At 35.4% G+C, this 12,228-nt stretch overlaps 1 protein-coding gene across 1 annotated transcript in view; it reads left to right on the top strand.

Moving 5' to 3' along the window:
- GCSAML (germinal center associated signaling and motility like) overlaps positions 1-6,868 on the top strand; it is a 137,880-nt gene extending 131,012 nt beyond the window's left edge. The window contains exons 4-5 of the mRNA XM_059919715.1: positions 4,694-4,722; positions 6,534-6,868. Coding sequence (XP_059775698.1) covers positions 4,694-4,722; positions 6,534-6,773 — 269 coding nt within the window. The 3' untranslated portion in view covers positions 6,774-6,868. The remainder of the gene's footprint in view (positions 1-4,693; positions 4,723-6,533) is intronic.
- The last annotated feature ends 5,360 nt before the right edge of the window (positions 6,869-12,228 follow it).

The following is a 12,228-nucleotide window of genomic DNA, read 5'->3' as shown; positions in this document are numbered from 1 at the left end:
CAAAAAGAAAGGGACTGAGAAAATATTTGAAGAGATTATAGTTGAAAACTTCCCTAATATGGGAAAGGAAATAGTCAATCAAGTCCAGGAAGTGAAGAAAATCTCATACAGGATAAATCCAAGAACATGCCAGGACACATATTAATCAAAGTATCAAAAATTAAATACAAAGAAAAAATATTAAAAACAGCAAGGGAAAAGCAACAAATAACATACAAGGGAATCCCCATAAGGTTAACAGCTGAACTTTCAGCAAAAACTCTTCAAGCCAGAAGAGAGTGGCAGGACATATTTATAGTGATGAAAGGGGAAAACCTACAACCAAGATTACTCTACCCAGCAAGGATCTCATTTAGGTATGATGGAGAAATTAAAACCTTTAGAGACAAGCAAAAGAGAAGAGAATTCAGCACCACTAAACCAGCTTTACAGCTAATGCTAAAGGAACTTCTCTAAGCAGGAAACACAAGAGAAGGAAAAGACTTACAAAAAGAAACCCAAAACAATTAAGAAAATGGTAGTAGGAACATACATACTAATAATTACCTTAAATGTAAATGGATTAAATGCTCCAACCAAAAGACATAGACTGGCTGAATGGATAGAAAAACAAGACCGTATATACGCTGTTTACAAGAGACCCACTTCAGACCTAGGGACACATACAGACAGAAAGTGAGGGGATGGAAAAAGATAATACATGCAAATGGAAATCAAAAGAAAGCTGGAGTAGCAATTCACATATCAGAAAAAATAGACTTTAAAATAAACACTATTACAAGAGACAAAGAAGGACACTACATAATGATCAAGGGATCATTCTAAGAAGAAGCTATAACAATTGTAAATATTTATGCATAAAACATAGGAGCATCTCAATACATAAGGTAAATGCTAACAGCAATAGAAGGGGAAAGTGACAGTAACACAATTATAGTAGGGGACTTTAACACCCCACTCTCACCAATGGACATATCATCCAAAATGAAAATAAATAAGGAAACAAAAGCTTTAAATGACACATTAGACAAGATGGACTTAATTGATATTTAAAGGACATTCCATTCAAAAACAACAGATTACACTTTCTTCTCAAGTGCTTATGGTACATTCTGTAGGATAGATGATATCTTGGGTCACAAATCAAGCCTTGGTAAATTTAAGAAAATTGAAATTGTATCAAGTATCTTTTCCAACCACAATGCTATGAGACTAGATATCAATTACAGGAAAACAAAAACTGTAAAAAAATACAAGCACATGGAGGCTAAACAACACACTACTAAATAACCAAGAGATCACTGAAGAAATCAAAAAATACCTAGAAATAAATGACAATGAAAACACGATGACCCAAAACCTATGGGATGCAGAAAAAGCATTTCTAAGAGGGAAGTTTATAGCAATACAATCCTACCTCAATAGACAAGAAAAATCTCAAATAAACAACCTAACCTTACATCTAAAGCAATTTGAGAAAGAAGAATAAAAAAACCCAAAGTTAGCAGAGGGAAAGAAATCATAAAGAGCAGATCAGGGGCTTCCCTGGTGGCGCAGTGGTTGAGAATCTGCCTGCTAATGCAGGGGACATGGGTTCGAGTCCTGGTCTGGGAAGATCCCACATGCTGCGGAGCAACTAGGCCCGTGAGCCACAGCTACTGAGCCTGCGCATCTGGAGCCTGTGCTCCTCAACAAGAGAGGCCACGATAGTGAGAGGCCCGCGCACCGCGATGAAGAGTGGCCCCTGCTTGCACAACTAGAGAAAGCCCTAGCACAGAAATGAAGACCCAACATAGAAATCAATCAATCAATCAATCAATCAATCAATCTTAAAAAAAAAGAGCAGATCAGAAATAAATGAAAAAGAAATGAAGGAAACAATAACAAAGATCAATAAAATTAAAGCTGGTTCTTTGAGAAGATAAACAAAATTGATAAACCATTAGCCAGACAGATCAAGGAAAAAAAGGGAGAAGACTCAAATCAACAGAATTAGAAATAAAATAGGAGAAGTAACAACTGACACTGCAGGAATACAAAGGATCATGAGAGACTACTACAAGCAACCCTATGCCAATAAAATGGACAACCTGGCAGTAAGGGACAAATTCTTAGACAAGCACAACCTTCCAAGACTGAAACAGGAAGAAATAGAAAATATAAACAGACCAATCAGAAGCACTGAAATTGAAACTGTGATTATAAATCCCCCAACGTACAAAAGCCCTAGACCAGATGGCTTCACAGGCGAATTCTTTCAAACATTCTGAGAAGAGCTAACACCTATCCTTCTCAAAATCTTCCAAAATATAGCAGAGGGAAGAACAATCCCAAACTCATTCTACGAGGCCACCATCACCCTGATACCAAAACCAGACAAAGACGTCACAAAAAAAGAAAACTACAGGCCAATATCACTGATGAACATAGATGCAAAAATCCTCAACAAAATACTAGCAAACAGAGTCCAACAGCATATTAAAAGGATCATACACCATGATCAAGTGGGGTTTATCCCAGGAATGCAAGGGTTCTTCAATATATGCAAATCAATCAATGTGGTAAACCATATTAACAAACTGAAGGAGAAAAACCATATGATCATCTCAATAGATGCAGAAAAATCTTTTGACAAAATTCAACACCCATTTATGATAAAAACTCTCCATAAAGACCTAAATGTAAGGCCAGACACTATAAAACTCTTAGAGGAAAACATAGGCAGAACACTCTATGACATAAATCACAAGATCCTTTTGGATCCACCACCTAGAGAAATAGAAATAAAAACAAAAATAAACAAATGGGACCTAATGAAGCTTAAGAGCTTTTGCACAGCAAAGGAAACCATAAACAAGGAGAAAAGACAACCCGCAGAATGGGAGAAAATCTTTGCAAATGAAGAAACTGACAAAGGATTAATCTCCAAAATTTACAAGCAGCTCATGCAGCTCAATATCAAAAAAACAAAAATCCAATCCAAAAATGGGCAGAAGACCTAAATAGACATTTCTCCAAAGAAGATATACAGATTGCCAACAAACACATGAAAGGTTGCTCAACATCACTAATCATTGGAGAAATGCAAATCAAAACTACAATGAGGTATCATCTCACACCAGTCAGAATGGCTATCATCAAAAAATCTACAAACAATAAATGCTGGAGAGGGTGTGGAGAAAAGGGAACCCTCTTGCACTGTTGGTGGGAATGTAAATTGATACAGCCACTATGGAGAACGGTATGGAGGTTCCTTAAAAAACTAAAAATAGAACTACCATACGACCCAGCAATCCCACTACTGGACATATACCCTGAGAAAACCGTAAGTTAAAAAGAGTCATGTACCACAGTGTTCATTGTAGCTGTATTTACAATAGCCAGGACATGGAAGCAACCTAATTGTCCATCAATAGACGAATGGTTAAAGAAGATGTGGCACATATATACAATGGAATATTACTCAGCCATAAAAAGAAACGAAATTGAGTTATTTGTAGTGAGGTGGATGGACCTAGAATCTGTCATACAGAGTGAAGTAAGTCTGAAAGAGAAAAACAAATACCGTATGCTAACACATATGTATGGAATCTAAAAAAAAATGGTTCTGATGAATGTAGGGGCAGGACAGGAATAAAGACACAGATGTACAGAATGGACGTGAGGGCACAGGGAAGGGGAAGTGTAAGCTGGCACAAAGTGAGAGAGTGGCATGGACATATATACACTACCAAATGTAAAATAGGCAGCTAGTGGGAAGCAGCTGCATAGCACAGGGAGATCAGCTCGGTTCTTTGTGACCACCTAGAGGGGTTGGATAGGGAGAGTGGGAGGGAGACACAAGAGGGAGGGGATATGGTGCTATATGTATAAATATAGCTGAGCCACTTTGTTATACAGCAGAAACTAACACAACATTGTAAAGCAATTATACTCCAATAAAGATGTTTAAAAAAAGTTTTTAATATACTGTTGTTATACAGAATCTTTTTAGTTTGTTTAACATATTCTATAATTTTGCTCAGAATCACTTTCAAGTCTGTTTGGTTTTAGATTTAAGAATCAGTCAATGTTCCTTTTATAAATTGAGATTTTACTGTATTTAGTATTCTGTGACCTCTGTAGTTCTAACTTCTTTATTAAAAATATTAGTAGTGAATCTTAGATTAACATGTATAATTTGCTTCAGTATTCATAGCTGTAATCAACCTGAATCTGTATTTAATTTAAAATATTTACTTTTGTTATTTCAGTACCTATCTCTATAATATCATTCATTTTAAGGATTATTTGATTTTCTTATGATGAATTTATAAAATTTATATCATATTTTATAAAATTTATATCATATCAGAATTATTCTTTTTTTATACTTGCCATACTTTATTTTCATATCATGTTTACTGATAAAATTTTATTATACAATTCCAAAATTTACTTTATTCACCAGCTTTGGTATGTATCATTTACACAGAATCATAGCATTGATGCTTCCCCAAAACATATGTTCTTCCCTGATATTGTCATACAGAATTGAGAACCTCAATTATTAAAAAAACCAAATCACGACATGTTTAGATAGTGGACCTCTGAAATTTTATCATTGCTTTCTTTACTTTTCACCATCTCTTTACCTCCAACTTGTGATGTTCCAAAACCCTTACGTTGCTTTCTTTTTATTTTTATCCTCCAGGTAAAGATGTTCCATCCATGTCTAATCAGGTAATACAAACATTATTACATTTGTCTGATAAATGTCAAAATACAGACAAGTTCAGATAAGCCTAGTTGTAGGTCTTTCTTTACTTGTAATTTCTGAACGGATTTTCCAAAGTCTTTCACATTTTAAATATTATTCCGGTAATTTTAATGCAGAAATGAAAATAATTTAAAAAATAAAAATATTTTAACAGATTTAGGTGACTGGTAAGTTTTTATTGTTGTCACAATTCTACTGAAGTCTATTATTTTAATTTTCAAAGCTATTATAACAAAAATAAATGAAATCAAATTCACAACTACAATCTGACCACCATAAAACATTGATTCTTTTTAGCTTTCCACATTCCCTTCTAATCTTTATGTCCATGAGGATGGTCTGTCTACTAAGTGGAAAGTTTGCCAAATAATGAGAAACATTTTCTATATGAAACATCGATCAGCAAGGGTATGCCCTTGATTACAAGGATGTACTCTCTCAAAATGGAAAATGGAGAACTTACAGCATCCTATCAGGGACTTCCACTAGTTGAGTACAATCAAGGTCTTTCCACTTTCCATCCCGTTCCCCTTTTCCTCCTCCGCATTAACCTTGCTAGAATCCCAGGACCAAAAGAATTATTGCAGCAACCAAAATAATTATTGACTTCAATAATCAGGAAGATGTTTTCTAAATCTATCACCTGCTTTTGTTTCTTTTTTTTCCAATATACTCCTTACTAAAAATTACAGAAGCCAGATAAAGTAAAAAAGGGAGAGAAAAGAATGAGATAATTGATAGTACTGTAAAGCACTGAAATGGCAAAAGTAAAAAAATAAATAGTGATAAGGAAGAGGATTTTTCAATATAAAGCAGCTAAGTGTTTTCAAATGTACACATTGTATCAGCCAATGTAATAAATTTAGTACATTAAACTCAATTTTTCCTTCTCAAATTGTTCCTAAGTTTGTAAATTAAAGGATTAAATGTTTACATGTAACCAGGACAAACATAGTTACCCATATTTAAATTATGTAGTACAAAATGCTCATTTTTAACCAATTTGGGTGTGTGTATGTATAGAATAGCTATTAATAAATAAACTTATTCATTATATATGGACTATAAATCGACTATTAATATGAAAAGAAAACGTGCCTTACAAATGTAATATTCTTTTTTGAAAATGGGGACTATTCTGTTTCTGATAGAAAGGTCTAATAAATTTTCAACTTATTTTCTTCTACTGCAAAAAAAAAATCCTTATGTCCAGAACTTAACTTTTATATTTATAAACATGGTGGATATCAATCAACATATGAAAAAATGTTTATTCTTTTTAATAGTACATCATAAACATTTTATTGATTTAATTAGTATGTAGTATTTTAATTTTTCTTTCATGGTCTGTGAAATTAAAAATTATTTAAACTCTAAATTATATTAATTGAATTTTATCCTCTGAAGAGTTATTGTTACATAATTTGATTAATTACTTATTGAGGTCTGACTGTTGCGTATATTGCATCTCAGTATGTGTGGCATGAAGTATACAACTGCTTTCCTCTAGATAGTCAGGGAGATAATAGTGTCCTTCTTTCCTCTTTTATTATTTGAGGTGAAATGAAAGCAGAATGAGTGGTAGTTTGAAGCACAGTTCATGTTGCTAAAATGAGGTCTCTAAGACATCAGGGCTTGAAGAAAGGGCTTTGAATACCTGAGTTACACCTCAGATCACCATTAGACAAGAAAAAGGGAGGGGTAGTGGGGCACAAAGTTCAAATCTGATGATTGATTCTGGATCTTTGATTTCTTTTTTCTTTGTACTTGGCAGGAAAATGAGAATGGCAGTGGTTCTGAAGAAGTGTGCTACACTGTCATTAATCATAGGCCCGATCGAAGACCCTCCCAGAGCTCCAACGATGATGGTTATGAAAACATTGCAAAGAGAGTGAGACCATTAAGAGAAGGGTCAGAAACAGAATATGCCCTTCTCAGGAGAGCTTGCACTACTAGGTCTTCCTCCTGTACCCCTGAGCATGAGCATGATTATGAACTTGTGCTTCCTCACTAGAACACTCATGCCTCATCATCTTCCAGCAATAAAGATGACAGAATACTGGCCTCCAGGGGAGTCTTACTCTTTCAGCTGTTCATGAAACATTTATTTCTGGCCAGATTTTAGAAATGATATCCTTTCACTATATTACCTTGAGAAACTCTGAAACATGTAATCTCTGAGGATTGGGTAAAGCCATATAAATTGATATAATGATATAGAGTGTTCAACATCTTTTTGTCTGTAAGGTTTGAAGACATGGAGATGGTGGGGGGAAACCTCCTTAAGACAATAAACATCTACAGATATATGACCTAGAATATCCATTTCCAATCCTACTTTCCAAATTTCAAATGCCAGCATTCACATTCCTAATTATCTATTTCATTTTTTGAGGTGTAATCTACTCAATAAATTCTTAAAATATAAGACCAGTGACCAGACCCTTTGCTAACTGAATATTTACTTCAATTTTGCCTTTTCCACATACTGGAGATTCTTGTATGTAAACTTGTGGTAGCAATTTAAGAATTAACAGTTTTTGGTATTGGCCTTTCTGAGAGGAGAAGCTGAGAGTGCCATTAAAAAAGAAGTGAATGAGGTTTCGTTGCCCATTGTCTTTCTTTCCAAGAGTAAATCAGATAAATCTGTTCAAAGATTACTAAAAATTGAAAGTATACTTGTGCTTATAGCTTTGTTCACAATATACTAGTTAATTTAAACTATTACTGGTTATTTTTAATGAAGAAGGAAGAATAGTGTCTGGTTTTAAAATTTAGGCAAATTGGTAAATAATCCATTTATTTTTACTTTCATCCCCAAGTATAGTCTAAATGGCATGCCAACTTCCCAATAAGGACATAAAGAACATAATTGACAAAACATCTATAATTAATTTTTTAGACAGTTACAATACACTGACTGCTTTGGTCATTGACAAGGATAAATCAATAGATGGATGTCATGGATGTCAGCTAACTTATTTTTTTTGTTTTGTTTTGTTTGTTTGTTTTTTCATTAAAGTGACATGTACTAGTAGGAATGAATCTGGTTTCTAGTTATTAGTTTAATATTGACCTAATCTAAAATAAAGTATGCTATTCTCCTATGTACATTATTTAATCTACAATAGGAGGGAAACTGAGGCATTTCTCTACACTGAAACTTCATTACTGCCTCCTCCATAGAACTACCTGGAAGAGGGTGGGTAGATAGATAGAATGAACAAATTAGCAGAAAGGGATGGTTCATGTCAAGAAAATTTGAGTAACTCTCCTTATTTATTAGGAATGATCTCATATAACAGAAGATACTGAAAATTACCATTTATTGAACGTTTGCTAGGTTCTAGTGGTGTAACTTATTTGTTTTATATAAATTTTGACTCTCTATTCTTGGTAAATTCCTATGCTCCTTTGGGGTGATTTCAGTGTGTGGAAGGAGAACTTAATCTTGTAATTCTGGAAAAGTCACCCTGTCAGAAATATGCCAGTCTTATAGAGATTAGTCAACTTTGGGGAATGACCAAATTATTTTCTCTCTGTATGCTTTTGTAGTTATTTTTCACATGTAATAAATATTATATTTAAAATAAGTGAGTAATTTTAATATACTTAACAATCTGGAATTATAGGAGAAGGAGCAGGCAATAGGTTAATGAGTATTATTGTTTAGTACAAGAAACACTGAAATCCAAAAGCATAGATGTGACCTGGTTGTCCATCATAACCATGGACAGGCCACTTAATCTTTCTGAGATTCAGTTTCTCAGCAAAGAAGAATTTTTTAAAAATTAACTGTCTTACATGGTTGTGAAGAACAATAAAACCATGTTGCAAAAGTACTTTTTAACCTGGAAACTGTTTTCTAAAGGTTAATTTATTTTTATGCATATAAATATTTGGAATTCTAAAATTATTTATATTTTTAATCAATTTTACTGAAATGTCATTACATACAACAAAAAGTAACCACCATAAAGACAGTTATATGAATTTTGTCAAATGTATTCACCCATGTAATCACTTTCCCATCAAGAGATAGAACACTTATGTCATCTCAGAACTTGGATCATGCTCTTCTTCAGTCAATTTTACCAGTTCTGGCAACCACTGATCTGTTTTGTAAAACTATAGATTAGATTTGTCTCTTCTGGAGATTCAGTATTTGTTTTTCACGTGTAAGCTTTCTTTCATTCAGCATAATGTTTTTGAGTTCTTCCATGTTTTACCTTGTATTAGTAGTTGACATTTTTAAATTAGTATACTACTGTATGGATATCTCATAATTTACTAACGTAATTATTTGCTGATGGGTATGTGAGGTATTTACAGTTTTTGACATTATAAATAAAGCTGCTGCACATATACTTGAGTATTCAGGCGTATTAGTTTGCTAGGGCTGCCAATGTACCACAGCCTAAGTAGCTTCAATAACAGAATTTTACTTTCTCACAACTCTGGAGGCTGCAAAGTCCAAGATCAAAGTGTAAGTCAAAGTTTTTTGTTTGTTTGTTTGTTTGCTTTTTGTTTGTTTTTCCCAGGGCCTGTTCTGTCTCTCTCCTAGTTTCTGGTGATTTGCTGGCAATCTTTGGGATTTGTAGAGTTATTGGTAAGACCTTTTTGTCTCAAGGGTAGGAAATAAATTTGACTAAAATTCAGTGATTTTCTACATTAGTGAAATGTCTAGGAGTCTAGTGGTGTGGGGCATATTGAGATATTCTTTCTGAGGTGAAGAATAAGTTGTTGTATCTGGCCCTTACTATAGCCAAAAAAGAGACCAAAAAACCTGTGGGATTTTGAAGACACAATACCTGTGGGATTTGGAATTTTGGGGAAAACATACTCTTTATTTTGGTATGCAGCTCTTGTCTGTTTACGGAGTGACCTGAAAAGCTGCTAGATTTTAGTGGGGCCCAGAACAAGAGAAGGCTGCGCAACAGGTCCAGGCCACTGTCCAAGTTGCTCTGCCTCTTGGACCATATGATTCAGTAGATCCAGTGGTGCTTGAAGTGTCAGTGGCACATAAGGAAACTGTCTGGAGCTTTGGAAGGTCCCTATAGGTAAATCACAGCACAAGCCCTTAAAATTTTGGATGCCATCCTGCAAAGATAACTATTACCCTTTTGATAAATAGCTCTTGGCCTGTTACTGGAACCCAGAGACTAAAGGTTTAACCATGGGTCACCAAGTTGCCTTGCAATATGAGCTGTGCATCGTGAACTGAGTGTCGTTTGACCTACCAAGCCATAGAATTGGGCACGCACAGTAGCAATCCATCATCAAATGGAAGTGGTATATATGACTCTGGGCCAAGCAGGCCCTGAAGGCACAAATAGGTTATATGAAAAAAGTGGCCCAGAAGCCCATGGTCCCCATTCCTGCTATAGCACCTTCTTTGTCCCGGCCTGTACCTATTGCCCCATGAGGAGTTTTCCACAATCAGTTGACAGGAAGAAAAGACTCAGATCTGGTTTACAGATGGTTCTGCATGTATGCAGGTATTACCCCAAAGTGGAAAGCTCTTGCACTACAATCTCTTTCTGGGATATCCCTGAAGAACGGTGGTGAAGGGAAATTCTTCCAGTGAGCAGAACTTCAAGCAGTGCACCTGGTTGTTCACTTTTCTTGGAAGAAAAAGTGGCCAGATGTGCAATTGTGTACAGATTCATGTGCTGTAGCTTAGTGAATGGTTGGAGACTTCGAAGAAACATGATTGGAAAATTGGTAAAGAGGTCTGGGGAAGAGACATGTGATTAGACCTCTCTTAACAGTTTAAAAATATGAAGATATTTGTGTCCTATGAGAATGATCACCAAAATGCGACCTCAACAGAGGAGGATTTTAATAATCAAACAGATAGGATAACCTGTTCTGTGGATACCAGTCACAGCCACCCCTATCATTTCCCCAGCCACCCCTATCATTGCCCAGTGGACTAATGAACAAAGTGACCATAGTGGCAGGGATGGACTTTATGCTTGGGCTCAGTAACATGGACTTACACTCACTAAGGACTACCTGGTTATGGTCACTGCTGAATGGCCAAGTGTCAGCCACAGAGACCAACACTGAATCCCTGATATAACACCATTCCTGTGGTGATCAGCCAGCTACCTGGTAGTGAGTTAATTACATTGTACCAGTTGCATCACGGAAGGGCAAAATTTTGTTCCTACTGGAATAAACACTTCCTCTGGCTATGGTTTTCATTCCTTGCATTCAATGCTTCTGCCAAATGTACCACTTGTGAACTTACGGAATGCCTTATCCACTGTCATATTATTCTTCTACACAGCATTGCTTCTGATCAAGGAACTTACTGCACAGAAAAAGAAGTGTGGCAATGGGCCCATGATTATGGAAATCATTTGTCTTACCATGTTTTCCATCTTCCTGAAGCAGGTGGCTTGATAGAACAGTGGAATGATATTTCAATGACTCAGTTATAGCACCAGCTGTGTGGCAATACCTTGCATGGTTGAAGCAAGGTTATCCTTGGCTGGGTATGCTCTAAATCGGTGTTCACTATGTGGTGCTGCTTCACAGGTCCAGGAATCGAAGGGTGAACATGGGAGTGGCACCACTCACTATTACTTCTAGTGACCCACTAGCCAAATTTATGCTTTCTGTCCTCAGAACCTTATGCTCTGCTGGCCTAGAGGTCTTAGTTCCAAAAGAAGAAATGCTCAGACCAAGAGAAAGAATAATGATCCCATTGAACCAGAAGTTAAGACTGCCACCCAGCCATTTTGGGCTCATGCCACCTGATCAACAGACAGAAGGGAATTACTGTGTTGGTTAGGGTAATTGATACCAACTACCAAAGGGAAACAAACTGGACTGCTCTTCCACAATAGAGGTAAGGAAGAGTATGTCTGGAATTCTGGGGATCCCTTAAGGTTCTCTTAATGCTACCATGTCCTATGACTAAGGTCAATGGAAAATTACAACAACCTAATAAATGTAGGACTAGTAATGGCCCTGACACTTCAGGAATAGCTTAGGTCACCCCACAAGGTAAAGAACCACAACCAGCTGAGGTACTTGCTGAAGGCACAGGGAATATGTAATGTGTAATGAAAGATTGTAATTATCCAGCTACAACCATGTGACCAGTTACAGAAATGAGAATTGTAATTGTTATGAGTATTTCTTTTTTATTTTGTTATGAATATGTGTGTTTGAATTATATATCATATATATATACACATATGTATATATAGACATGTAAATGTATAGTACATATACATTTTATATATTACATATACATGTGCATTTATATTAAGCAAATGTCTTTGAATCTTTCCTCTCATTTTCTTATCATGTAACATAAAATGTATTAACTTTATTTCTTTTTATATATATATATATATATATATATATATACATCCATATATATATATTTAAATTTTACATCATAGTATTAAATTGTAGGATATCAAACAGAAGAGTGAACCTCACCCAAGGAC

The sequence above is a fragment of the Balaenoptera ricei genome, chromosome 3 (genome assembly GCF_028023285.1).
Source record: "Balaenoptera ricei isolate mBalRic1 chromosome 3, mBalRic1.hap2, whole genome shotgun sequence".
NCBI classification, from domain to species: domain Eukaryota; kingdom Metazoa; phylum Chordata; class Mammalia; order Artiodactyla; family Balaenopteridae; genus Balaenoptera; species Balaenoptera ricei.
Note: the sequence above shows the minus strand (reverse complement) of the source record. Positions and strands in the feature narration are given on the sequence as shown.